This window comes from Kryptolebias marmoratus, linkage group LG20 (assembly GCF_001649575.2).
Source record: "Kryptolebias marmoratus isolate JLee-2015 linkage group LG20, ASM164957v2, whole genome shotgun sequence".
Classification (NCBI taxonomy): Eukaryota; Metazoa; Chordata; class Actinopteri; order Cyprinodontiformes; family Rivulidae; genus Kryptolebias; species Kryptolebias marmoratus.
Window position 1 is genome coordinate 12,336,525 of NC_051449.1, and position 27,345 is coordinate 12,363,869.

Sequence of the window (27,345 nt, forward strand, 5' to 3'; positions counted from 1 at the left end):
GGTTATGACTACAAGTATGAGAATTTGACACTGATATCAGAACAAATACATATACTGGTACTGGAATAGGGAAACCACTAGTCAAAATGTATTAACCTGAGTTTTGAGAACTTGAGCTATGTTGGGAATAGAGGAAAATAAAGGCAAAAAATGAAAAGGGGAGAAGCAGCTCAAAGCTTCCTGAAGTTATAAAATAGCACTTGAGTTATCTCTAATTTCTTTCATTTTTTTTAACTAACCTGCTCATCTCTGCACAAATGTGTAAAAACTTAAAGGAGTAGGAAGCTAAGCTTAGAGGCTGTGTGTGATGAAAGGGAAGTCTCAGTAAAAGTGAGCACAGGTGTGTGTGCACAGGTGTTTGCTTTATGGAGGGCTGAATGAAGAGGTATTTATCCTAAAGAATCACTGTGTTCTTGGTCGGTTAGTATATCTTACTCTAGGTCAGAACTGCTTTCAGTGTGCCTTTTTTAACCGTTTTTTGTAGGAGCTTTTCAAAAAGAAAGGGAAGTATTTAGGATAAATGAACAGAAGTAGTGCAACAGTAAATATCAGGGGTTATTAATTTGTATATTTGACTGGAATAAAAAAAAAAAAAGATTTGATCATTTATGTTCTGCCACTTAAAGACTGGCTGTTACATCCCTACAGTTTCTATCGGTGGTGCAAATGCAACCAGACAAATTGCTCTTGAAGTTGTGTTCTCTTTCATGAAGCTCCTGTGTTTCTAAAACTCTCAAAAAAGCCCTGGAACCCTTCTGCCAAGAGTGCATTCCACAGGATGAAACTATAAAAAACTTTCATATTTTACATTTCCCATCAAAGCCTTTTATTTTTATTTATTGCTCCCCTCCCACGTTCAAACCCCACATAATTTCTAGTATTACTTCAAATGGCTAAAAAACATATGTGATCTGTGTATATCAATCAGCTGTTAGGCTTTATTGGCATGGTATTTCATTTTATCCAACCAAATTATATACTGTGTCCTTTTTTTATTAATTCCATTTTTCCAAAAGAAAATACTTTTTAAACCTCTTAAATATTTTATATTTTTGCCTTTCAGCAACGTTCAGGGAATTTTTTGGAGTATATTTTATGAACACAAAAGGTTTTATGTTCAGAAGGTTTCTTGGTAATCGGACAAAGTAATATCTCTTGGGATTTGTTCCCTGTTCAAAAGAATTTGGCTTTTTGGTAACATAATGTCTGACTGGCTGACGGGATTTGCACTGCACTGCCTTTAATTGATCCAATCTGTTTTTTTTCTTTTCTTTTTTCTTTCTTTCTGTGTCCTTTCTGGCTCTGCTTAACACATGCTTCTATGACTGATTCTAAAAGCTGTGAAATTTTATGTGGGGGATAATATTTTCTGTCAGTGAAAATCATCATCAGAGAAGTTCTTAAAACTGATGAAATTGTTGGAGAATTTACTTAAAGCAGAAATGTACTTGGTGGGGAAAATAGATTTTATCCTAATAAGGCAGGAAGAAAAGAGCGGGTAGTGGTGTTATGTAAATTGAGGTAAAATTATGAACTTTGCAGATGAAGGAAAGTTGCATGTATGTAAGGGAAGGATGTTTTCATTCTGTGTTTGTGTGTGATCAAGAGTTTGTGTTTAACAAATACATGAATGAATGAGTATTCCAATGCATAAGTCTCTGTATATGACTCACACTGCTAGTTTATTCCAAACTGAGTTGAGGTTGGCTGTTTTCCTCCCATTTCTCACCACTGGCTCACTTCATCACTCCCACATTCAAGTCAACTCACTTTCCTTATTACGCCCTGTGATGGCCTCGTCCCCATTTTCTCTTCCTCCCTTATGCCTCTGTGTAACATAAAAAGGTTTCCCTATGGACTACTTTATTCTCTCATTGTCCCGTCACTTAACAATGTGTTCCGGAGAAGCAGGAACAATAAATATTAAAAATGAATTGTCAAAAAACTAATGTTCTGACCCTGGCCAGTCGTGTTCTGTTCATATGATCTACTGTGGATTAAATTGCTGTATTGATGGCCAAACTGAACAGACTTTTGCAATGGCTCTTAAATCAATCACAATACAATTATCATTGGCTAATACTATTTTAATATAATATTCCTTCCTGAATATTGGTATGCACTTATCAAAATTATTTATTTAGTATTCTTTTTTTTATTTAGTCCAAAATATGGTGTGTTTTATTGACATAAAACACACCATTTTATTGACACTTTCTACCCTTCTCAATTCATAAGACAACTTAGAAATGAACCCATGCCTACTTGGAAAAGTGGATAATTCTTCATTAGAGTCCCTTTCATCTTGAGTTCAATCCACATCTTAGTTTGTTCAAGAATCTGTTTCATGTTAATAATAGCTTGGCCTAAATGTTTTTTTTCTTTTTCCTCTTTTTATGAAAGTCTGGAGTCCAGTCTCCTTCTTTGACTAACTTGAATCGAGTTGTGATCAGCTTTCATTTAACTAATGGGAATTTCCTTTACATTACCTTCCTTTGTTCATTATAATTCACATATGGTCAACATGATTTCGAAAAGAAAATGCATTTACTCTGTTAGACTAAAGGCATTTTAGTTACTCCCCTCTTTTACAAGATAACTGATTTGTTGTTGCATACAATCATGTTTTTCATTTAAAAAAGTACTTAAGACCTCTTTTATATGAATGTTCTGCTTTTAGCAAAACTGCTAATTTAATCATTGTAAAACTGAATTAATGGAATAAACATGCTCTGTTAAGAGTCCCTTTAAGTAAATAAGAATATGCTTAATTTGATCAAGATTTTAACACTACTTGTGTTTGTGCACCTATAGGAAACTCATTTTTTGTATTTGCTGCTTGCAATGATTTGTAGGTATTTAGTTGCATTTTTTTACCTTTAAATTAAATTATAATTATTGAAAGCATATAATATTTTTTTAGTATCTGGAATAGCATTTCTTTTATACATGGTTTTAAAGTTCTGCACTCATAGTGTCATTTATAAAGGCTATTTCCTCTACACCTTTTTCACACATGCCTGTGCTACAACAGTGTTTTAGATAATCAGCTCTTTTATTGTCTCCCATCTTCATAAAATTTCATACCGTGGTTCCCTGGGCACTTGTTCTTGCATAGAGAAATTTGCATTGCAGGAGGTCAACTTTAGAAAGTTTGAACTTTTTCACACATTATTCCCCACAAAGGTGAAGGTGGACTAATATTGTTTTGGCTGTTTTGGGTTGTGTTTATGTGTGTGTGCGTGCGTTTGTGTATATGATGTGCATCTACAACTGATTTAATTTTGTTGTCAATCCATTTCAAGATGGACACCACAGCTAATAACAAAATGGCTGTAACTCAGTTAGTTTTGCAGATATTGAGCTAAAGTTTGATGTAGCAGTTGCTGAGACTCATTCACAACACACACTCTGAGCATGGCATTGTGATGTCGTATGAAAGTGTTCATAACATTGTTTTCAAAATTTGACCAAAATAGTTATAACTCTAGCATTTCTGAACTGAAGATGATCTTAGTCTAAAAAGCAGCACTTGAAATGTATTCCTTCAAGGAATACTAGGGTTGAAATTTATTAATCTGTGGTTACAAATAAGTTGACTTAATGTAGCAGTCACTGTTAAGTCAATCTTGCTTTAATACGACTGTACTTTGAAGTCTGTCTTTTGAAAGTACTGCAAAAATGAGATCTAATAAGAATTTATATAAAACACATTTGAACAATCTTTTTAACATGTAAACAATCAACTGTAGTGTAAGCATTTTTTGCAGTATATCATATTATATGTGCAGATTAGAAAAAGAAAAAAAAAAAGTGGTGGGTGGGGGGTCACCATTGACCTGTTTTGCCCTGAATGCTTAGTACCAGAGGTGCTGTCGATCAGACCTGTCAACAGCCTGCACCCAGGCTCCCCCCTCCGGTTCCCCTTTATGGTGTTAGCCATTTTAACAACTTCCCTCACCCCCTCAGCTATTGCTCCTGTGCTCTGCCTCCTCTGTCCCTGTCGCTCTCTCATTTAGTATCTGTATCAATGATTAAGTTTTATTTATCAGCCAGCAGAAAGAAGTGTCCTCCTCCTTAGTTAAGTCTCCTCTCTGGCTCATTATCTTTTAATAAGATTAGGTGGCCTGAAAGGTGCAGGGATCTAATAAAGTTTAGAATTTTTATTATAGTTAGTTTTCCCTTTAATCACTAAAATATTAATGTAGAAATTGTTTTCTCCTTGGCCTCATTGTCTAATTGGTTATAAATCTCATTGGACATTACATGCAAATTCATGGTTGGCCGGAATAACTACATATACATTTAAGATTGAGTTTTCCAAGAAAGTCATGACCTCACAGTGTTCTCAGCAGGACTGCAGCTTCCCAGTTAGTGTCGGTCAAATTTGTGTGAACAGCGTGTCTGTGCGTGTTGCCTGACAGATGAGTCATGCTCCAACTTTAGACTGGTCATGCTGCATTTAATCATCACATAAGTGTGATGAATCAACAGATTGATTCAATAATTTAATAATAGTTTATTCCCATTAAAACTAGACGATTGTATGACATTGCAGCTCTCTCTCTGTAACTTAAGATGAACACCATTGCTTGGGAGAAGATGGGGCTATCAGAACAGTCTTTCTGCTAATTAAAACAAGGATATGTAATCTGCACATGTGTCACTGTGTCACATATCTGTGTGGTGACCTGGTTGAAACCCAAGCCTGTAGAGGGATTAAAATGCTTTTCCTGAGATGATGGTTGGTCAGGTTCACTCAGAACTGATTGCCAAGATAGGAATGGCCCACAGCTTTATGGTATGAGAACAGTGTCTCCAATCTCATTATCACAATATTACTGCATCCCCCAAGCAGATGCAAGCAAGTACATTTGCAGATACTGGGCCACATATACATAATTGAAAATAGACAAGCCTGCAAGTATCTACAAGATTTACACCTAAATGAAGAAATTGAACAGTCTTCAAAAAAGTGGGAAAAATAAATAGATGGGGTCTTATTTTTTACAAAAAACAGATGAACTCTGTAATGAGATGTTGCTAAACTAGCAGGATGTTGGCAGAATATTCTGCATAGCTACATAGTCATGCATTTAAAACCAATAGATTTGTTAAAATTCATGCTATATGAGTTAGGCATTTCAGGAAAACAAAATGTAATTTTGCTCGATGAATTACTTTGCTTGTGCTACTTGTGTCTGTCATATGCTGTGAGAAATAAGAACTCGAAGAGAAGAAGCAGGAGCCACAAAACTGCATTAAAAATGACAAGAGGCATCCCAGGCAGGAAATTTTACAAACCAAAACAAAACCTAACAGGAAGTCATAATACGCATTAGAGCACAAAGACCAAACATCACATATGCAAAGTGGGAGCAAACTGGTTCACAGGAGGATCTGACAGCTGTGAAACAGAAGATTAGGTATGCAGGGAGGGACGACTAGTGGATCAGTACAAGGTGAGCTGATGAACAAATGTGCCACAAGTGTGAGGAGCTAAGTAACAGTATCAGTTTTAGCTTCAACAACAATCATTTTAAAATAGTTTCTGCAATTCTGTCAGTTAGTTAACAGTTAAGCAGACCAGGTAAAAGCATAAAAATCATCTGGCTACCAACACAAATAGGAATTCCTGGAAATAAAAAAAGTAGATTGATAATTAAAAAGCTCTGTCAGCAGAGAAAACTCAGAGATAAATGCCAATCTTTCAAAATCAGAAGAAAAGTACATTGTATGGTGGGACAAAATGAAGCAATGGCAAAAGGACATTGACACACGACTCAAGGAAAAGTAGTGGAGATAAGAAACAGGGGCTCCTGCGCAGGAAAGAGCAAATCATCATCACTAGACTGAGATTATGAGATCCTAATTTAAACAGTACATTTACTCACTCAGTGGAGCATGTATTAATATCATGCAGGAACGATAGTGGCACAAGGAGAGCGTTGAGAGTAGGCATGCACAGGATAGGAGCTGGAAATGTTGATTTCGTGTTCATGTGTGGAAACTAAGCAGAGAGGAGAAAGTTACTGTTCACTATTCTAAAAGGTAACTAGACTTTTACCAAGAATATAATCTATTTGGACTACTGATGAAGAACTGATGGGATAAAGAGACAGGAGGCAGTAATGAAACATCACCAGAAGCTAGCGGCTGTAAAATATGTTACATACACATTTTACCAATATGAAAAAAACCTTTAAAACTTTTAACTTAGTAAGGTTACGGTATACAAACATTTATATTTAGGACACATGCTATGTGCTGTTTTTGAGGGGCTTGAACCTAACACAGCTAATAATAATGAAAACAATGTACTTCGTTTGGAAAAAAAATCAAGTTTTGCTACATGAAGTTATAAATTTTATATGATGCAAATATTTTTGCTACTGCTGCTGTATTGTGTTCGAAACCTGTTCAGAGAACTGTTTTAAACTTGGACAGAGTATTGATGCTCCTGCTTGTCGTTGATGCTACAGTCATTACACATTTCTGCATTAGTTTATGGAGCATGAAATAGTGTTTGTCGGGATTTATATGCAGACAGCTACAACCATGTAGCTGTCTGCAACAGTTAGTTGACACCTAAGTTAGAAATTATAAAATGATTCACACCGAAGCGTTAAATATCAATTAACAAAAACAACAACAGCTGCAACTGTCACAGCTACTACATTTACTCATCTTGAACTATAATTAACTAACCTCAGTTATTTTTTTTTATTTTTTGCCTACTTTTTAATATGTGATAAGTTTTGAAAATGTATCTTTGATTCTTATTCAAGCTATGTCAGAATCCACAAGCATTTTTCCCTGTGTGCCTGTGTGTGCTTGGCTGAGAAATCAGACATCACAGCAGAGGGGAGGAACACTGTAGTTGTGACTGAAACCACAGAATTGCTGCTATGCTTATTTTGAGTCTGATTGTGGCAGCTTCACCATGGCGACACTTAAGTTTAATCATGCCAGTTAAACACTAGGTTTAGTGTGCAGAATGTCAAGAGAAATTGGGTTCTTGTAATTTAAACCCTATGATCTCAGGGAACAGTTTTGGCACAGCGCTGGTGGAAAGATGTAGTCTAATACCCCATTTCAATGTCATAAATTCATATTCATTTCAATCCACTTCAAGGCAAAGACTTTCTTTGCTCAGTCACTGCTGCATTGTTGTCTTGTTTATGCCAAACATAGTATAACAGTATTACCCCACAAGGCTACAGAATGTGCAGGCTTGTCAATATTTTTTAAACAGTATACATAGCTTGACAATTATGGATTGTGGATTTTAGTATTTTAGGCCTACATTAAAGTTTAATTTAACTGATTCATGTGAAGTAACCACAGTCCAGCCAACTTTCAGTTCCCATGAGTACCACAGCCAAGAAACAAAATGGTATGAATAGCCACTAACTACATATAGAAAATAAATGTGGTCAAATCCAACTTTAGGTACTGTGGTCAGAGAACAATCAAATCAAAATGACTTTTGGGCAAAGGTAGTTATAACTTAAAGGAAAAAAAAGCTTTTGGATTCATTTATTTGGTTGGCCTGTGTTGCAGAACCAGAAAGTATGGATAAACCTTGATTAGTGACAGAATTTATTTAAGTATAACAGAGGATGACAAAAGTATGACCAAAAAAAGAATAAAAAATTGCTGATTAAGATATTTCTATAATTCTAGCTTGTGTCAAGCTCATATGAGTTTCTGTCTTGCCTTTAAATGTCATGTGTAGTGGCAGAGGAATCTTGACTTAACTGAGAACTTTAATAAAGAGAAAAAAATGGCTGATGTGGTTGCAAAACACACATACAGACTTGAGCAAAAAACAAACAAGGAGAACATCTACGCTGGTAGGGGTGACTGCTGACTGATAGAACCTGGGCTAATTAGTAGATGAAGGACAGGTGAGAAATGAGCTGGAGATAATGCAGGGATCACTGAAAGAAACAATGACAGATAAAACGTGTTACATACTCCCCAGGAATCAAGAAAATTGCTTACTCAAAGTGGCAAGGACAAAAACAAAGTTGACTCTGGCTACAACATTTCATAATTCACGAGAAACTTGTGTACAGAACTCCTGGGTACAGAATGTCAACATTTTGGCTTTTCCATATTAACAATGCCCACTTCAACTTTCTGACCAAACACACGATAATTGGTGGACACCACATGGGGAAAATACAAGTTCTGCACAGATAATGTGATGAGAACAAGCTGCAAGAACTCCCAAAATCAAGGCTTTGAGACAAACAAACAAAAAGACAGATAAGAAGATTTAGCTTCCAGTCAAAGTCAACACAGCCAGGATACAACAAACAGATGCATTAGTGAGGTGTTATTTTATTTACTGATTGGCCGATATTGTGAACAAATTGAATACATGCTGGTAGAGAGAAACAGTATATCTGTGCATCCAAAGTGCAGTGACTTGCATTGGTTTGGTGGCTGCAGCGTAGAATCTAAAAACTTTACATGAGCAACTTTACTGACAGGAAAATGTATGGCACTAATAAACTGAAGAAACTGGTAACACTGACAGTTAGAGTGAACAGGTGTGAGTTACATGTGTATTTCACGCAGAAACTCTAAGGTGTAATGTTCTATATTGCATCATTTTCCTCCAGGCAGCAGAACTTACAGTCAAATCCTACACCTCTTGGTTAGTTTCTTCTGTGTAACAGAGGAAAAAACAACATTTTTGAAGTAACAAACATGTCCTTTCAAAGTACAGATGGAAGTAGAAGCCATGGAGAGACAGGGAAGTGCTTTGGGCCAAAAGCCAAATGGATCCAGATGTTAGCATGTTCACAAGGTGGAGTCGACTTGTACAGTAGTTGTTTTTCCTTGTTTAAAGTTTAGTCGTCTCTTTTTTCCCCCCATTTTTTCCTGGCCTTCACTCAGTCCTTTTTTCTTTTTTTCCCCACATTTTTTATTTTACTCTGTTGGGGTATAAAATACCTTTTAAAGTTGAACTAAATTGAAATTAAAAGAAAAATCAAAGCATCTTCAAGATTCAGTGAGGTTAGGTAATTAATCTTGCTTTCTTTTTATCTGAGCTTATTCACTGAAATGTAGTCTGGACAATGACTCACAAAGAATAATTTTTCTGAACTTCGTTTTGTTATAATAAAATTTAAAACTCTCTAAGTGGTTACGTCTTATGGCAAGAATCGTCTGTAGATAGTGACCTTCGTAGCTTTGACTGGCCCACTGGCAGACTTGTACCAATTTTAAAGCACCAAAGGCTACAATACAATAAAGTGGAACTAAAAAGGCATCTTAACAACTTGCTTTTTTGCTCAGCCCTTTCATTTTGTGCCGTAAAATGGGCTATTTCTGGTTTGTTTACACTTGTACATCTGTGGAGGTCTTTCTGACAGCTTTCAGTCAAACTCACTTGTGATTCTGTGTGTGTGGGTGTGTGTTCTCAACTACTTTTTTACTGCTCATGTTTCCCTGCTGCTTTTTTTTTTTAACAAACTTTTACAAGTTTCAAAGGCTATCTTGCTGGGTAAAAATTGATAGCATTTGTGGGAGTTTGTTTTGATGGTGTTTTTGTTGGGAGCTTCACAAATGAGATGTGCTTTTTTACTGGCAAGCAGGGAGTTCCTGTGTGTCACAGACAGTGCTCATATTAGTGCAGCTGTTCGTGGGGACATGACTGTTGTTATCCTTCTGTCTGTGAGCTGGGAGGGGCTGGACACATGCAATCACACACCCACACACACACACCCACACACACACACACACACACACACACACAACAACAACACAACAGCAAATGCACTCATTTGGTAACATTTGTCAGGCTAACGTAGGTTCACAATTAGAAAAAAAAAATCCTCATAAATAATTAAGAAAATATTTACAAAGCAGTATAAAGGAATCTAGATAAAAACCAAACCAAACAAAGCATATGATCTGTTCTTTTAAGTAAGCTTTTAGTGCAACATGTAGCACTGATAGGCAATGGAGGTTTATGTCTATTTTAGGTATGTGTGTCTTTCCGTGCATTAGTAGTTGTAGTGAGGATACTGTGTGTCCTGGCACCCTCATTCTCAGGTCTCAGTTTCTGTACAGTTGTTGCTGCCCATTCATGTCCTGTCATGCTTTTAAGCTTACATCACACCCTAGAGAGGAGTGTTGCATCCAGCAAATGCATAAAAAAACTTATATGGTTATATATAGAAGAGAAGAAAAAAAAAGAATGAAGAGAACATATAGCAGCAATGTAATACTAAATAGATTGGTTGTGAAAGTTGTAGAATTATAAAAGGATGAGTAGATAATGTAATAGATGAGACAACCTAAATATTGATCAGTAAGATTCTCATCAGGTCATTTTGAATTGTAATGTAAAATAACCCATTTACATTTTTTTATATAGAGTCATACTGAACGTAACAGTAAATTATGTCAGTGAGCAATGGAATGGGTGTGGGTTGTGTGTGTGTGTGGAGGGGGTGGGGTGGGGGGAGAGCAATCCAAACACACTGCCAGGCCAAAAATAAGTCACCACCTGGATTTAACTTTAAGCGTTATGGTCTGGGATTGATTCATTTGGTCAAGTCTAGGTTCAGTGACATTATGTGCCCATAAATGAGGTCAGCTGACTACCTGAACTAAGTAAATGACCAGGTTTTTCCATTAAGAGAATATACATTTTATATTTTCTTCCCTGATGGGTGTAGGCATAGTTCAAGGTGACAATGACAGTAATAATCAGACTCAAACTGTGAAATGTTGCTTGCGGGGGTTCAGGAGAACACTTTGCTCATCAGTCTTACTCTACAATTGTTAATCCATGATTTTTATGTAAACAAAAGGAATTCTGGATGAAAATAAAGTTGTAACTTTGCAAATTTTAACTGAATGATGCCAAGGGAAATGTGTTTTATAGTACAACTAAGGAACAAATCATTATACTATTACTCTAGTTTAACCAGTAAATGTTTATACTAAAAAAAGGAACCAAAGTGAATTCTCTTTGTCTATATGTCTACCCAATTACACCCTGTGCTAAGCAAAAAGTAAAAAAATGGTTCCATTATGCTAATGCTAGGGCACTGTGGATTTTATTATTATGCATAATGTAACACATTATGAAAATTCAAACAAATTATTAACATCTACTGTCACACATGCTGTCCATGAATTGACAGTTGTGACAAAACCTTTAGATGTCAGTGATTAGTTAAACAATGTAACACTTTGTATCACTTTGTAAGAATGCATAATTGTTTTTTTCCAACTCATTTAACCTGGCAAAAACATTCTGAGGTCTATTTTAGTTCAAATGCACAAGCTGTTAAAGACCATTGCATTTAATTAAGATATGTCTTTAGTTTACTTAGGAGCAATTATTTAAATAATTGTTTGCATTAACTTGTTTTAGGTTGTTTTACTTTTTTGACAGCATCAAGGGCCAAATTGAGATTATCTAAGGATGCTAAAGTGTGCATCAGGAAATATTCACTGCAAACATTACTTTATACACAATGATATCAAACTCTTCTTGATCTCACTTTTACATATAGAAAAAGTTGGGTGGGCTAGGAATATATACATGTGCATTTGGAATGCTTTCCCTATTTTAAAGAGATAGTTCAGAATTTCTCTAAGCAGAGTTTCATGACATAGTTATTAAAAGTCAGTAGAGTACCTGCAGTAAAACAATAAAAGCATGTTCAGTATTTAAAAAAAAATCACATTCTGCAAAAAAACTAATTTAAAAAATGGAAAAATACCCAATCTTTTTTATGTAAGCTTTTAAATCTTATTGTAAATCACTAATGATTAAAAGTGAAATGTGTTGTTTTCTTTTTTCTCTTCTATCTCTTATTTTTGTTTTTCTTTCCCTCTCTGCAGATATGTTCCAATCCCTCCTGTCCCTCTCTCAAGGCCATCTAAGTTCTTTGTTGGAGAACTTCTACCCATCCCTGTCTCGCCGTGCCTTGCCCCATGTAAATGAACTCTTCGCATCTCTCTCCCTATATTCTCGTGGGGTCAATGTTTCTGTTGAGGCAACAGTTCAAAGATTTTTTAACAACATCTTCCCGCTTGTCTATACCAAGCTAATAAATCCAGACTTTGAAGGGAGTGTAATGATAGGCAGCATAACGGGCGACTGCCTCCGAATGATCAGGCAGGACGTCATCCCTTTTGGGCATCATCCAGCCGTCATGGCTCAGGAACTGGCTGGGGCACTGGGGGCTGGCCGACAACTGAGTCTTGCCTTGAAGAAAGGTGTGGAGGTCATGAATGCAACAGGACATGCCAATCTGAGCCGAGACTGTGTAAAAAACCTGATGAAGATGGCGTTTTGCTCCCATTGCAGAGGCTTGACATTGATCAAGCCCTGTGTGGGCTACTGTCTGAATGTAATGAGAGGCTGCTTAGCTAGCGTGTCGGAGTTGGATCAGCCTTGGAAGAGATATACCCACTTGTTGGAGCAACTAACTTCTGCCATTGCTGGGCACCACAACCTGAAGCAAGCCACTCTTGGGGTCACGGGGCATGTTAATGAAGCATTGCGCTACGCACAAGTCCATGGTCCACTCATTACCGCCACGGTAAGCAGACATCAGTCATAAGCTTTAATGGCTCATGCAAAAGCCTCTAAACTTTCTTGCTTAACATTTTTGCTTTATCCATAAATCTTGGCAATCTTAAATGTAATGATTGGAAAGCATTTTCTGTTTTTTTGTGGGTTATGAGCTCATTTTTCCACCAGTGCAAAAAAAAAAAAAAAACCTACACACAGCATTTATGTTTGTACAGAGCTAAAACCATTCCAAGAAAAAAATGTTTATTCAAAAAGAACTTAACCTTATCCAATGCACTACAGACTTGGCAAGTACTCCAAAATTGGCAAAACATCTTAAATTCATCATTGCTGTTTAGATTCTGACAAGGGCAATATTATTTGTCAGTGACTGTGATGAAATGAATTAAAGTAGTGGATAAAACATCATCTTTGTTCTCTTCCATAACATAATTACTACCATATGCCTTACACTATATGTGGTTATAACTCACTGTTTACGTAAAATTCACAACATATACACAGCAGTGTTTATAACTAAATACTGTTGTTACATTCACTGTGAAAATCTTACATTTTAACAAAATTACCATTTGCATGTAAATCTTTATGGTTATGCTAAATGGAATAAACAACAACAGCAAATCAAATGAAGTTAGCTTTTGTATACATTTCTTAATTTATCCAAAACAACATGCCTTCTTATCATATATGCCTTACGTCTAAATTTTATGCATATATGTTTGTATACTGTTGTTTCCTGAGAACTGGACAATTATTGACATTACACTTCTACAGTCTCCATCCAAAATGATTTTAGCATCTCTTGTATCTTGGTTAGGAACACCTATACAAGCCAGTTCAAGTACTATTTTTGTTTCCTACAGCTGTACTTGAATTGTATGACAACTTCATAAATGGCTAAAGGTAAAAAGCTTGGAGTTAGATGTTTAGATGTTATTTTGGCCTTTTAGTATTTTTTCATTGTACTAATGCAATAATAAAACTAACAATTAAGTGTTATTGTTATTGTTAAAATAAATAAATAAATGGAAACTCTATTATGAAAACTTTCAGGGATTCCTGAAGAATCCTCAGTGCTTGTAGAGCAAATTGTAAAACTACTATCGAGTGCCTGTGACTTTTGAATCTTTAAGTGACACTGCACCACAAATTGTCATTCCATCATGATTAGTTTAGCCACATGGGTTCGCGAGTACCTCATCACTCAGTACAGTCAGCTGTTGCACCCAGAAATAAAATGGTATGAAATGGTATCAAGTAAGGAGGGCAAAGAGGAAGCCATAAAATAATTTTCCATAGAAATTCTCTGGAGTTGCCTGGGCAAAGGCTAAATCTCAAATGACATGTAATACCATGGACATGTGTCTTGTGGTCAGAGGAGTCCACATTGTAACTTGCTTTTGAGAAAAACAGATGTCAGTATGTTTTGTAGCAAAGCTGAAAAAGACAATGCTGGATGTTATGAATAAAGATATAAGAGGCAGTGTGTCATGGTATTAGTTTCCCAGCAGCTACCAGTGATACAGATATGCATGTTGAAGTTTTGAGGAGACTCACTGTGTGCTATTAAAGTTCAACATCTTTTCTCATGGTTATTTCAACAGGACAAGGCCAGACCTTGTTATGCACTGCTTACAACAGGCATAAAATGATTACCAACAGCTAGCTAGACAGGTGAATTATTGTATACAGCGATAATGGACTTTAGACTTATGGTGCAAAACGTCAGTGGTATTCCCATTTTAAAGATTTTTTTTTTTCTTTTGGTTATTTTCTTTTGTTTATTTTTTTTTTAAGTTAAAAGTGACATTTGTTTATGCATGGACACTATGAGTGATCACATAAGGACAGAAATGGTTGCTAGGTTTAAAGGCTGATCTTTGCAATTATGGATAAAGGAAACACACTTTCATTGTTTGTGCACTGTATGTACATACATTTGTGTGTGTGTGTGTAGATGCCTGCTTAGTATTCATGGGGTGGTGAAAGCCCAGAGCAGGGAGCCCAGTGTGAGAACACGTGGGACGAAAGTGAAAGGTTCCAGCAAGGCCATTCAAACCAGAACTAGTCAGGTGAAAAAACAAATAAATAAATCCCCCAACAGAAGTAAAACTCCTAAAGTCAGACACTGCTACCTCTTATTTTCTGTGTTCTCAATCATGTTTTTATGAAGCCACGGTGGCCTTTTAAGGAAAACCGTTAAGTCTTCAGTACACGATCACTGGATCATGGCCGCAGCTTTTACCATTAAATATCCATGTCACCCCTTCCAAAACAAACAATCAACTTGAAAATTACAATTGCTTTGCAAAAGTTTCACGTTTGATTCTATTGTTTGAAAAAAGAGCCAATGTAATTCACATTTTTCATTAATTGTAAGATTTTGTAATCTTAAGCACAACATTATTGTGATAATTCTTTTGAATTGTCAGTATTTTAGTAAGAAAATTATTGTGTGGTTTTATGCTAGGATGTTATTCCTAACCATTCTGTGGTTGCTTTCCTACATTTACTGATTTGCAGACTGCACAAATCTCAACTGTATATTACCATACATCACTGGACATGAGTTACAACACATACTTTACATCTGTTAACATACATACTGAGAATAAAGTCTGCACTGTTTGTAGGTATCAAATTTTGATCCTGTAAAGAACCTTAGATAGTTTATGTTTTAACACACTCCTGTTCTTTCTGAGATAGAGCATGAATGCTTGTCAAAGGGAAGCGGTCATGGATATTAGGGGTGCCTGGGGCAGGATTATGTTGAGTAGACACAATTAGGAAAAAGTTGGAATGTTTCCAGTAAAGGAGGCTGCTCTTATTGGGCTCTGACTCAAATGGTAGCTCCAATGTTTGGTTAGGTTTTCTTTCTCTGAATACTTACTTGTTGAATTCATCTTAAAATTTCTTCCCTCACAGTTAGAGGTACTTGAGAGGCCACAGGCTGCTGTTTATTGACATGGCTATTAAAAATGTCAAGGCTCATTTGGCTTACTGGGATATTTTATATTATCTGCTTGGTAAGAATGGACAGATGTGGATACATTTTAACACAGAGAAGCATTTGTTCTCTGAAATTCTTAGTTTGTGATGCAATAAGTGACTGAACATTTTTAGTCTACTTATGAGCAAACTGTAACTCTGTGAAGATCTATAGTATCCCCTTATGTAGAAGTCTTATGTAGGAATAATATTAGAAGCAGAAGCCTTATTAGAGCCAGATTAGAAATGGCAGCTGTATCTTAAATAAGAGTCTGTTTAAAAGCAAATAGGCTATAGAAATACATCAAATATAAAATAATTAGCTGTCAAGTCAGAGTTTTTTAGTACCTGTATTTAATATTTTACATGCTGAAATAGAGTGGACTCAGCACTTATATATGGTACATATATAGAGAACTCATCTTTCTAAGCTGTGTGCAACTTTGACTTAGGGTCTGTCCAAGCGGACTGATTGATTTACTCAGCAGTTCATTAGCTAATGATAGTGGGTGCAGGGTAGTTCCTTCAGTAGGCCTTATACATTTTTCTCAATCGCCTCATTCCTTATATTCTTCAAGTGTGCTATAATATGCTGATAGCTCTCAACACCACAGGAAATTTGTTAAATTATCTCCCTTTATTAAAAATGTATGCTCTACACTGATTATATGACTGATTACTAGAGGATTGCACTTGTTCTTAGTATATTCTTTTTTTATGTGACCGACAGCATGGATTGACACAATGTTATAATTTAAAAGTCATGTAATTTGGAGTTATACTGTTGATTACAGGTGGAGAAAATGTTCAAGGAGTTGAACTAACATGTTATTCTCCTGCAGAACCTCAACTCTACTTTATGGACTGTTTTATATGTAACAGTAAAAAGCAGGAGAGAGAAAACAACAAAATGACAAGCTTGACAAGAGAACATCATACTATCAAGGACTAGGGCCCTTAACTTTGGATTACTTGTTTTCTTACATAAAATTTCGAGTTATTTGGAGGTACAAATAGAGGCAGCTTTTCTAGTGCTTCTGACATGAATAACATATTTCTGTCTGAATAACTGTAATGCAAAATTAAGAGGAATGTAAAGTTTTAAAAAATAGCATTTGCATTAACTGTCACAAAACTTTTGAATCTGAAATTGTTTAAAGCTGGCTTTAAGACAGCAATTGAGATAAAGATGAAGTTCAAGAACTAGCATACTTTTTCACTGCAAGTGGATGTTTTATTTCAGGTTTTTATGTTGGTTGTGACTTCAAACATCTAAATATATAAAAAGGGAATTTTGTTCGTTTGTCCTTTTAATCTCGACATAATTATACCACATAGCAGGTGCTGTAAGATAAACACAAATACTTACTGCATCTGTGTTATGATTTTAGTGGTAACTACTACTGGAACACCTGGATTCAAAAGGTTTTTGTTCACAAGCTTTTTTTTCCCGTTCCTTTTTTCTTTTAACTTCCACCAGATTAACTTTTATCCATACTTTCTCATTTTCTAACTTCCTGTCCTCTTTGACTCTAAATATAACACCATTTGTGGTTACTGTGATACTTTGGCACACTTTGTGTATGTGATTTGTCAAATACAAAAGTTGTCTTCTTATTCTACAGTAGTGCTATTTTCTGTAAAATAAATTCCTGAATCTCTTATTTACCCTTCATCTGTGGGGAATTTAATCAATGTAAACAAGCTTTAATGTTGAGAGAGGAGCTAAGTGTGCTCTTTACTGATTAGAATCTAAAGCACTTTCTATGATATACAAGTGTCTGTATCTCTTTTAATTAGCAATGAGTTAATTTAGGTAGAAAAGAAAAAGGCAGGGAGGGGAGGGCTGATTAATAGAGACAAAAAGACTGAGGTTTAGAGAGAATGAGGGGAGACCTAAAAGCAGAAATGTCAGAAACAGACAGATAGATGAAGTAAGGAAAGAGACACAAGTCTGTACATTTTAAACACTGTTTTTCATGGTTTTTGTAGTCTAAATAAAGTTGGAATAGTTGGAGACAATTCTTGCAGGCAATGGAAAAACTTGTAAACTCTTCACTGAAAGGCTCTTTTTAAGATTTTAACTGTAAGAACTGCCTTCTTGTTGTGACTTTGCCATACCATCACAGTATAATATGTAACTTAACATTTTGTCATTTTCTAATGCCATAATACATATTCTTAAGCATAAATGAGTTAAACATAGGGCACCTTTATCAGAATTTTAAACCAAGATGTGAAGATGGCCAACATATTCAACATATAATAGACATTCTTCTTGCTTCAAATACAACTTTAGATTAGTTCATTACAACACCCTGGTAGGCGTTTTTTGTAATGCAGTTACTTTGTTTTCTATTATTCTGATAAAAAAAAAAAAACTTTTCTTGTAGTGGTTATCCACAGTGGTTGAAATAAAGACAACATTTAAAGCCCACTGCTGTCAAAGTGTGTAATTAAATCAAAAACACTGCAGTGCTGCTGAGGGAGGAGATGAACTCCCTTATTCCCTTAACACACCCAGACCGTCCCAGATGGTCCCAGATTTCTCTTGGCAACCATCCAGTCACACGCCTGCTTCCCTAACTCCAAGGCTTTCACCACAACACTGTAAAAATAAAGCCATTTATTTGGATCCTTGCTGTACATAAAAGTATATCTGACCACAAACTGTGTCCAGTTCAGATTCAGTTCAGATCCTCACCAACTGATGTATATGAGTGGATGAACAAGGTATTGGTCATTTAATGGGACAAACCCCTTGGAGAATAATTGTTTTGAAATGCTACAAGGTTGTGAATTTTCTTCAAATTTTACTTATGTCTACTCTCAGAAAAAAAAAAAAAACTGACATGATCAATTAACTGACAAATATGGTATTATTACTAAAATAACTGGCTGATGGCACAGAGCAACAAGGCAGTATGCACATATGTCCATTTAATCAAAACCTTAAAGAATGTAAAAGATAATAGTCTTCAGTGTCTGAAAAAGCCCTGCTCATCCCATATCCCACAGCGCTTGGGGTGAGAGGGGGCTGAGAAAGTCCCCTTGGCTTTACAGGGTAATCCCATGATAAATAAACTGGGAAGAAAGACCACTGCTGTTATCTGTAAACCAATACTTCTCTAGAGAAGGGATGGCCAAAGGCTTGGCTAGGATGGAGCTGATTTTCTTGCTGTGCTCTTTTTCTTACTTTGTTAGCTCAGGAAGATCAAGGCACACACGTATACAAAGTCTCATCCACATTATTGTATAGTAAAAATATCATCAAACGTCTATTTTTTTTTTTTTTTTGCACAAAGGAGCAAATCCAATCTTGTTTAACATACTGTATGTTCTCAATGTTATGTATTTGTTAAAAGTTGTTGTTTTTAAAATTTGGTGGCTCAAATTCACACTGAATACATGCTTTAGCATTTCCCTAAAGTTTTTCCACATGTATAGAAAACATCCCATCAGTCTTCTCCATCAATCAGTCTCTGTCCTCAAGCAGTCATACAAGGAATGCTTCACAAAATAGTTGAAATTGTCAAGGTATAACAAGGGCAAACAGGTGGTCAAGCACACATACACACTAAAGTCCAAGCAAGATCACTTTCCCAAAATGGGATTTTCATTCCCACGCCATCATCAGGTCAGAAGATAATTGATTTATGGCTATGTTTTAGCTTATACCGTTAGTCAGCCTGTCATCCGATTGGCCCTCAGGATTAAATGGTCAGCAAATTCATTGTATAAGAGAGTGTGTCTGTGTCTCAAGAGGATCCTTAAGAGGATACTGTTTATTATTCCTGCAATGACTTTGCCTTCTGTTTACTCTGTTGTCTGTTTAGATAGGCACAAAAATAATGATTTGTGTTTGCCTCATTGTTTGAAATGGAGGCCTTCTCCAATTTTCTGTGACCTTTTCAGAGGTCCTGTGATTTTGAACCTCTTCTCTGTGGTATGCAAGGAAAAGTAATGGGGTAATACAAACAGAACTGAGAGTGACCTCCTCTTGGTGTTCATATTTTACACAGATGTTTACTTAGTTGTCGTTTTGCATAATAGCAAAGTGTCATACGAAAGCAAGTGAGAAATGGCACTGGGTATAAAACCTAAGTTTACTTTCTTGAACATATTAGCTTCTTCATTGTTTCTGTGTTTAGTGACACTTAGATAACTAAATAACAGACTCATTTGTATTTACTGAACTTCAAACAAGATAGTATGATAAACAATCAGGTGAAATGTGTTGTTTTTTGGGGGGACGGGGGGTACAATATCAATTTAAACAGCATATAACCTATTCTCCTTCCACTGCTTGGGTAACCTAACATAACTGACACTTGTGGGATGATTGATTCCACTTTTCATGCAGTTAAGCTAGTGGCCCTGCTCAACTTTTAAGGCATACATACCCCTTGCACAGCCTGCCCACTTTACAACTTTTACGGCAGCACACACACTTCCACATGCAGTGTCTCAGACCTCCCAAACACTGCAGTCTTGGCATGCTATCATTGGACTTCTTGTTGTCTGAAATATATGAAATGAATCTCTGGAATTTGATTTATAGATGCTATTTTTGCCCATAGCCAAATAAAGAACAGACACATGAATCACTTCAACAAAATGAACCTAATTCACCATACTGCATAAGATGCAACCACGTTTGTTTAGTTAAATGAGACTACCTTGTAATTTTTACATGTACTAATCATTTCAGTTTGTTTTACGAGTCTCAATCATTTGATAAAATAATCAGATTTTCTATTTTTGCAGTTTGCTTTTTGAAACAATCTCATAGTCTGCTTTTTGAATACATGTACAAATAAAATTTGAACACAGCTTTTTGCACAGACAATAAGCAATCAACAAAAAAGAAAAAGTGTAAGCACCAAAAAAATGCATTACTGTACTCTGCTTTTTCTTATAATGACTATGAAATGTGTGCACGCGTGCTCTATGTTTACATATGTGTATGTGGGCATGTGCAACTGTGGGTTGCTCTACCACATGTGAGCTTGTTTTATGGGTCCAGAGGGAGTGAAGGTTAATGCAGTAAAACAACCTTCCGCGTGCCCACCGTCTGCTTGAAGACGAGATTTAAGACCCGGCCATTTGGAGACTGAAAGCCATGCTGAAGTGTGAAGTGCAATGATTCAGGTAGTTATGGTATTGTCTCCATTGCCTAAGTAATTAAGTATCCTACTCTTTAGGAATTGCTTGTTGTAAGATAAAACTTACATTCATGCACCACATGAGATGACAATTAGCCTTATCTTGGAGATTTATTTTAGCATAGCACAACTGTTTTTTTTTTTAATTTGTTTGTTTGTTTTTTCTATTACTATATCATTTCAGACTAATCAGAAATATTTGTAGAATGCCGAAACACCCTTTCAATCATCAGTTTAAACACATGGGTTAGTTAGCTTCCTCTTGGGTAATGCTCTAACAGTAAAGCTTAGACTTTTGTTCTTGTTCTGTGATTGACACAGTACATTTTACACTGCATTGGCCACAGCAGCTCCAAAAAACAATCAGAACAAAGGTCACATTACAAAGAAAAGTCACCATAAAACATACTTATAATCCACTTATCAATATGACCATGACTTTTCTTTGTATTATCAAGGATTCTGTCAAATAAGTTAATCGAACTTGTCTTTGTATAGTATTTTAGATATTCATAGGACTGTACTCTTCTGGACAGAGATCTCTGAGGTTGTTCCTGAGATCTGCTGGAGCCACTCTCCCAGTTTCATTGTCACAGAACTAAGTGCTTCAATCACCATTGGCACCTCTGAGGCCTTAACTCTCCACAACTTGTCTATTTAACATAAGGTTTGAAGTTGTTTCTGAGTTTATATGGATGTTGGATTTTGAAGTTTCCATAGTTCCCACATCCACCTCTGAAGGTGATCTGAGTAAAGCTGCCTGTCAGTCCATCTTGACAGGGATCACCACTGCATTGAGCACCATCCAAGTGCAATAAGATGACCCAGATGGATGTTGGCCCGAGCAAGGGCCATGTGATCTTACATTTGTTCTAGTGTAAGTTTAGACCTTGTTTAGTTGACCAGGGAAGTTGATTGGATACAGGTCCACTGTTTGTATTTTTTAAATTCATTTAATAAGGCTTTCAGTTCAAAATTAATAAAAGCTAAGCATGACTGATGCCTTTATGGTGGAATGACTCATCCCTTTAGACAAAGCAATGTATGTGCACTGATCTCTGTAAGGACTTACTCAATCTCGCACACAAAAACCATTGCAGCCTGTCTCTTTGGCTAATTGAGGATCATTTAACAACACTGCCCAGAGGCTTTTAAGCCAATGAGATGTCATTGATTTTGTCTCTTAGTTTGAAGCATGCTCCTCTCTTTTTTCGTCAAGGTTCTGCTGTCTCCTTCCCTCCACTGTAGGTTTTAATAGCTCACTGAAGATACTTGCAGCCATTGCCAAATGTGCACACGTGCATTCATCTCCGTGATGTAGTGGAATGTGCTATATTTACTGTCAGCCCTCCTGGCAAGAACTCACTCATCACAGCACTTTTCTTTCATCACATTCCTGCCTTCACGTCTACCTTTTCCCACATCGATCATTTATCTAACCGCCAAAATGTTAGCATTCTTCATTTGTAATTTAATTGCATCAGTCTGAAAAAGATACTTACTTTTTAATGATTTATTTGCCTGTAAATGCTTCAAATGTACTGTTGTCAGTAAGTAGGTTGGAAACCACCCTGAAGCTTCACCCGCACTTTCGTATGTTCTCTGTGCTTAGCAGGTGTGTGTTTGCTCTGCTCTCCCCACAGGTGGACAAGGTGTGTGGCCTGTCTACGGGGGAACCTAAAGGCATGCAGCCGACTAGCCCAGAGGTCACAACCTCTACAATAACCTCATCGACTCCTCCTGCATTTGCTGCTCCCTCTCAAGATTTACTAGAGCAGAACCTAAGACAGTTTGCTCGAATAAAGGGGTAAGATAAAGCTTTGAATCGTTGTCAGTTGTGATTAATTTAGTTAGATTTTAAAGCCTATTATTTTTCCCTAATCTTTTAATAGTTTTTGCTGCCAGATGTCTGTTTGCATTCTTTTTATAAGAGCTGTAATGTTGAATTTGTGTGGCATAGCTTGAGATGTTAGGTAGCATCTACTTAGGCTATTCACAGCTTTTATAATTTTATACATGTTTAGATGGACAGCAAATGCTTTGTAGAACAATCCATGCTCTCCACCTGGTCCACAAGGCAGCCATCCTTTGCCCACAGCAGCTGGTACGCAGAGCAAGCTTTGGTATTATTAATCTTGACAGACCAAACAATTTCCTGTTTACCCAGACGACCATACCACCAACTCTGCACACCAGCCAGCCTCTGCTTAAATAACTCCACACAGTCAAACTGTTGCCTGCCTGACCTTTTTTTTCCTAAACCATGAATCGTTGCACCAATGCCAGCCAAGCTAGCATGTTTGGGCTGGCACTGCCACCATAATTCATGGCAACACAATCCAGCTCCCTGCCTGCTGCCAGTGCTGACCAGAGCACATGTGAGCTCTGACCACTTCAAAGCCACAGCAGCACCGGGTGTAGTGAATGGAGAATAGTGTTCTGCTATAAAGGATGAAACATGATAGAGAAGAATATGATTCAGTTTGAACTGAGGAGGAAAATAAAAGTGAATCAGAAAATGCAGCTGCACTTTATTTGGCTACCTTGCGTGTATTTAACTCTCTGCTCATGTGCAGATATTTGTTTGTTTGGATTTACTGACTTTATATTTAAATTCTGGACCATTATTTATTTTAATTTTTCGTGCAGTGTTGAGAGTAATGGTTATTGATTGTTTTATGTGGTGTGAGAAGACTGCATGAATAATGTGCATGAAACATCACTTTCTACAGTGGTCAAATGATTGTCGTGTCTCTATCTTCCCCACATTCCCTGTCTTGTTGTTTTTTTGTGTTCTTTTTTCTTTCTCTCAATCCTCCTATTGCCTCCCTGCAACCTTATGCTTGCAACAATCCCCCCCTCCCTGGACTTCAACTCCCATCATTCCCAGCTCATTCCCCCTGAAACCATCCAAGAACAATAAACATAGTCTGAGAACACTCTCTAGGTAAGACTGAACCTAAGGAACCTATTAAGCTCAGTTCCTTACTACATTATTTTGACTAGATAGAGACCCTTAACACTCCCTTCACAACACTGATGAAAATTAAGTGTGATTTTACTGACTGTCTCAGCACATAACCTCTCCTGACCGCTGTTGTTTTTGCTCTGCCTTTTGGGTGGCGACAATGTGTGTGTCAGATCAAAAACGTATGCCTTTGTTTTGCTCAAGATGACAGTGTCTATATTGATTACATATGTTGGCAGATTTGGTAAAGCAAGCACTTTAGCACACAGCATAAGTGAGAAAAAATGTGCTGATGCAGTTGCATTCAAAGCCTGTCATTTCTGCCACCGTCAATATCATCAAGTGTATTTATCACATGCATGCCTTTTTGAATCAAATTGAAATAGCGTTTGTTGTTAGATAAATTGTTCCAAAATGTGATAAATGAAAAAAAAAGAAAAAAAAAGTCACATATGGTACAGTTCTACAGAACACTCCTCATTAGTATGTCTTCTAACACTAATTTTGATTAAGAGGTCTGCATGATAAAAATGGTCTAAATCCTTTTTACTTATTTTTCCATCAGGGAGTTCCTAACGTACCTGCAGCGCTATAGGTCGTTCTTTGTGGTATTGCCAGAAATGCTGTGTGAAGCAGAGGGTATTTTAGAAGATTCCACCTGCTGGAGTGGGGATGACGTAGTGGAAAGGTAAGATGAATAAGCACAGGTCCCATCTCTTTGTCTTGATTGTTGAACTGCAAAAACACAAATCTGATCACTTTGAATCCATTCTTGTAGGACAATTTAAACTAGAAAAGCTTTGTACTTTCCTGTTACATTTGACTCTTACTTTGCTGTTGTTTATCTGACAACTTGCCACAACGACACTAAGTAAGGTCTAAGTAAGAGAACTTCTCTTTTCTACACAGTGGTACAGTTCTGAAGATTCTGACTGCACCCCCTATTATCACCCCCAATTAAAGGCAAAAGGGCAATAATAATTTTGACAGTGTTTGTGTGTGCATATGTTCGTTTGTCAGTTGTGTTAGGAAAATATCTGATGAATTACTGGATGGGTTTCAATAAAACTCTCAGAAAGTAATCACTGGATGTACAAGTACAGCAGAATATTTTTTTTGCAGTTCAGGATGGCTGCAACAGATAAGCAACCATAGAAAACACAAAAATAACCATAAGATTTAGTGTGGTAGTCGCTGAGAGTCATCCTCAACAAATGCTCCAAGCACTAATTGATAGTGTAATATCTCTTTTTCTAAACTTTGCAATTAACTACGGGAGTCAACTCTGTCTGTTAACAAAACATGTCATGAATCACTGGGTGGATTTTATCAAAACTTCTAGAAAGTAGCTATTTGGTGTACATCTACAACTCATTAACTTTTGGAGTCAACCCAGATTAAAATGGCTACCATAGTCAACTGACATCTGGAAACTAAAATGGCTGTGACTCTGCCAATTTCACACATGCTGAACTAAGATTTGGTGTAATAGTAGCTGACAGTCATTCTCAACACATACTCAAAACACTAACACATCTTGCGACAAGTCACATGAAATTGTGCATAATTTGTTTACCAAAGTAACTACAACTCTATACTTTTTATATTATGTTTTTTTTTTCTTTTTAAAACTCTGACATGAAAGCCAGTGTACAATACACATTCAGTTAGTAAATACCAGGTCTTTAATTTTAAATGGTCATTTTAGATTTGTTTGAATTTTAAAACTTTAATGTCAAGTAGATAATACCGAATAGGGGTGCCAAATTTTTGTACCACAGCTATTCTGTTTTAAACTTTACTTTCAAGAATGCAACCCTTCTTCTTTTTTTTTAATTTGGTTTGGAGCAATATATATTCACAATGCTGGTTCATCTCATGAGTTTAGAAGCCCTTTTATGCCTGAAAATGTTGCTGACAGCCACTTTAATACATTATGGAAAGTCTGGATTAATTAAAGCAAAATAAATAAATAATGAGTGATGACTCAAGTACTGTACTTAAAAACAACAACAAAAAAAACATTCATATTTGTGAATAAGCGAAACTAACTTTTAAGTGTGTGTCTTTTTGTAGAGGGTAAATCAGGCTGTGCGTCTGTGTGGCTGGCTGTTGTTAATCACTGCGGAAATAAGGAAATTATTAAATCCATCTTCATATTGATTGGAAGCTGGCAGGACAAACAGTCATAAGGCTCTTGTCTTCTTTTTGTCAGAGTTTGTGATTGAATTGTTATCTATGGCTTTTTGCTCTGCTCTGAGACTTTTGTTTTGAGCTGATTTATAGATATAGCCTGGAACTCTTTTTCCGCTAATAGTTTTGGGTGCATCTCTTTGAGACCAGAGCATTCACTCAGTGTGTGGCTGTGGTCCTTCTTTCTCAGCATGAGATGAAAATTATGACAATTACTAAGCCAACGCAAGTCTGTAATTGATTCCTCTGCTGGATCTGTTTCTTAAATGCTCTTGAAACTCACTCCACAGTTATGACAAGGTTAGATTGTTGTTTTTTTTTTCTTTTAAAAAGACAACATCAGCACTTGGCACAGCCAGTGTTAGCTTTAGTAGAAGCACATAGAGTACAGCATAGGTTTCAGGTCTACATTTTCTTCACGAGTGTTTGTCAGATTGTTTTGCTCACAATCTTTGCAGCTCAGTGGCTGGCAAAACATTTTGTCTTAAATCCTTATAAAGTGGATAGTCAGCTTCAAATTATTCTCGGTTTTACCAGAATATGTGACAGCTGGTTCACACACAAGTGTAGCTCTCAGTTTAGCATATAATAGATTCATGATCAGGAACAGATGGAGGAGCAAACACAAGGTGAGAGGACCACAAAGCACCTACTGTAAAACACAAGGAGTGTCTAAATCTTATGCTCATTTGTCTGTTTGAACTGTCAGTTGTCTATTTATTTACTTAGTGTGTGGAAGCAAATGTTTGTGTCAATTTACAACCTAGGGTACAGGCCTTTCATCAACAGTACTAAAGGTTTGTAACGGTGTGTTATCACACACTCCCTGGTGATTGTTAGGTCTGTGCTTGTGGTGTCAAGTGTTCCTGGTTTCAATGAGAAAACAGTAACCTACTGAGGCATTTGGCACCCCTCACCAGCTTCGCCTGTGGCCATTCAGCTACTCTCTTTAACTGTATCTGACTCTGTTGGCATGCAATACAGAGAAAGGAGGACAGAGCAGGGCACAAAAAAAAAAGTGCTGTCATTTTGGTGCTGTGGTGCCCCCTGTACATCGGTGTGCCCCTGATGAAGCGAGCATGGTGGAGTGAAAGTGGAGGGGGGCTTGGCAGCATAAAGATCCATTGTAGAGTCAGTGGAGTGGGGAGTGGGCCCTGCTGTGGGGACCCCCAAAGCCTAGAGAGGGAACAAAGACCCTCCTATGAGGCTGCATGGGAAAGACTCGGACATCACTGCTATTACTTCTGCCACAGCTTGGATCACGCTTGGGAAAGCTGTGTCAAAACAGCAGTTTACTTCAAAGATAAAATGGTAGATATCGATAAGCACAAGTGGGAAATAGATATTCCAGCAGCAAAGAATAACAGATAGTAGGATTTTAAAAAGACATGCAAAGTATTCCAACTTACTATATGTGTGGCGTGAGCACAAAGCTTGTTTTTTTTTTTTTTTTT

At 36.7% G+C, this 27,345-nt stretch overlaps 1 protein-coding gene across 2 annotated transcripts in view; it reads left to right on the forward strand.

The window, feature by feature from the left end:
* Positions 1–27,345, forward strand: part of LOC108245522 (glypican-5) — an 85,214-nt gene that overhangs the window by 15,809 nt on the left and 42,060 nt on the right. The window contains exons 3-6 of one of the 2 annotated variants that reach the window (XM_017432498.3): positions 11,878–12,581; positions 22,374–22,537; positions 23,621–23,677; positions 24,264–24,386. In XM_017432498.3, coding sequence (XP_017287987.1) covers positions 11,878–12,581; positions 22,374–22,537; positions 23,621–23,677; positions 24,264–24,386 — 1,048 coding nt within the window. The remainder of the gene's footprint in view (positions 1–11,877; positions 12,582–22,373; positions 22,538–23,620; positions 23,678–24,263; positions 24,387–27,345) is intronic. The other variant, XM_017432499.3, reaches the window with a different exon arrangement.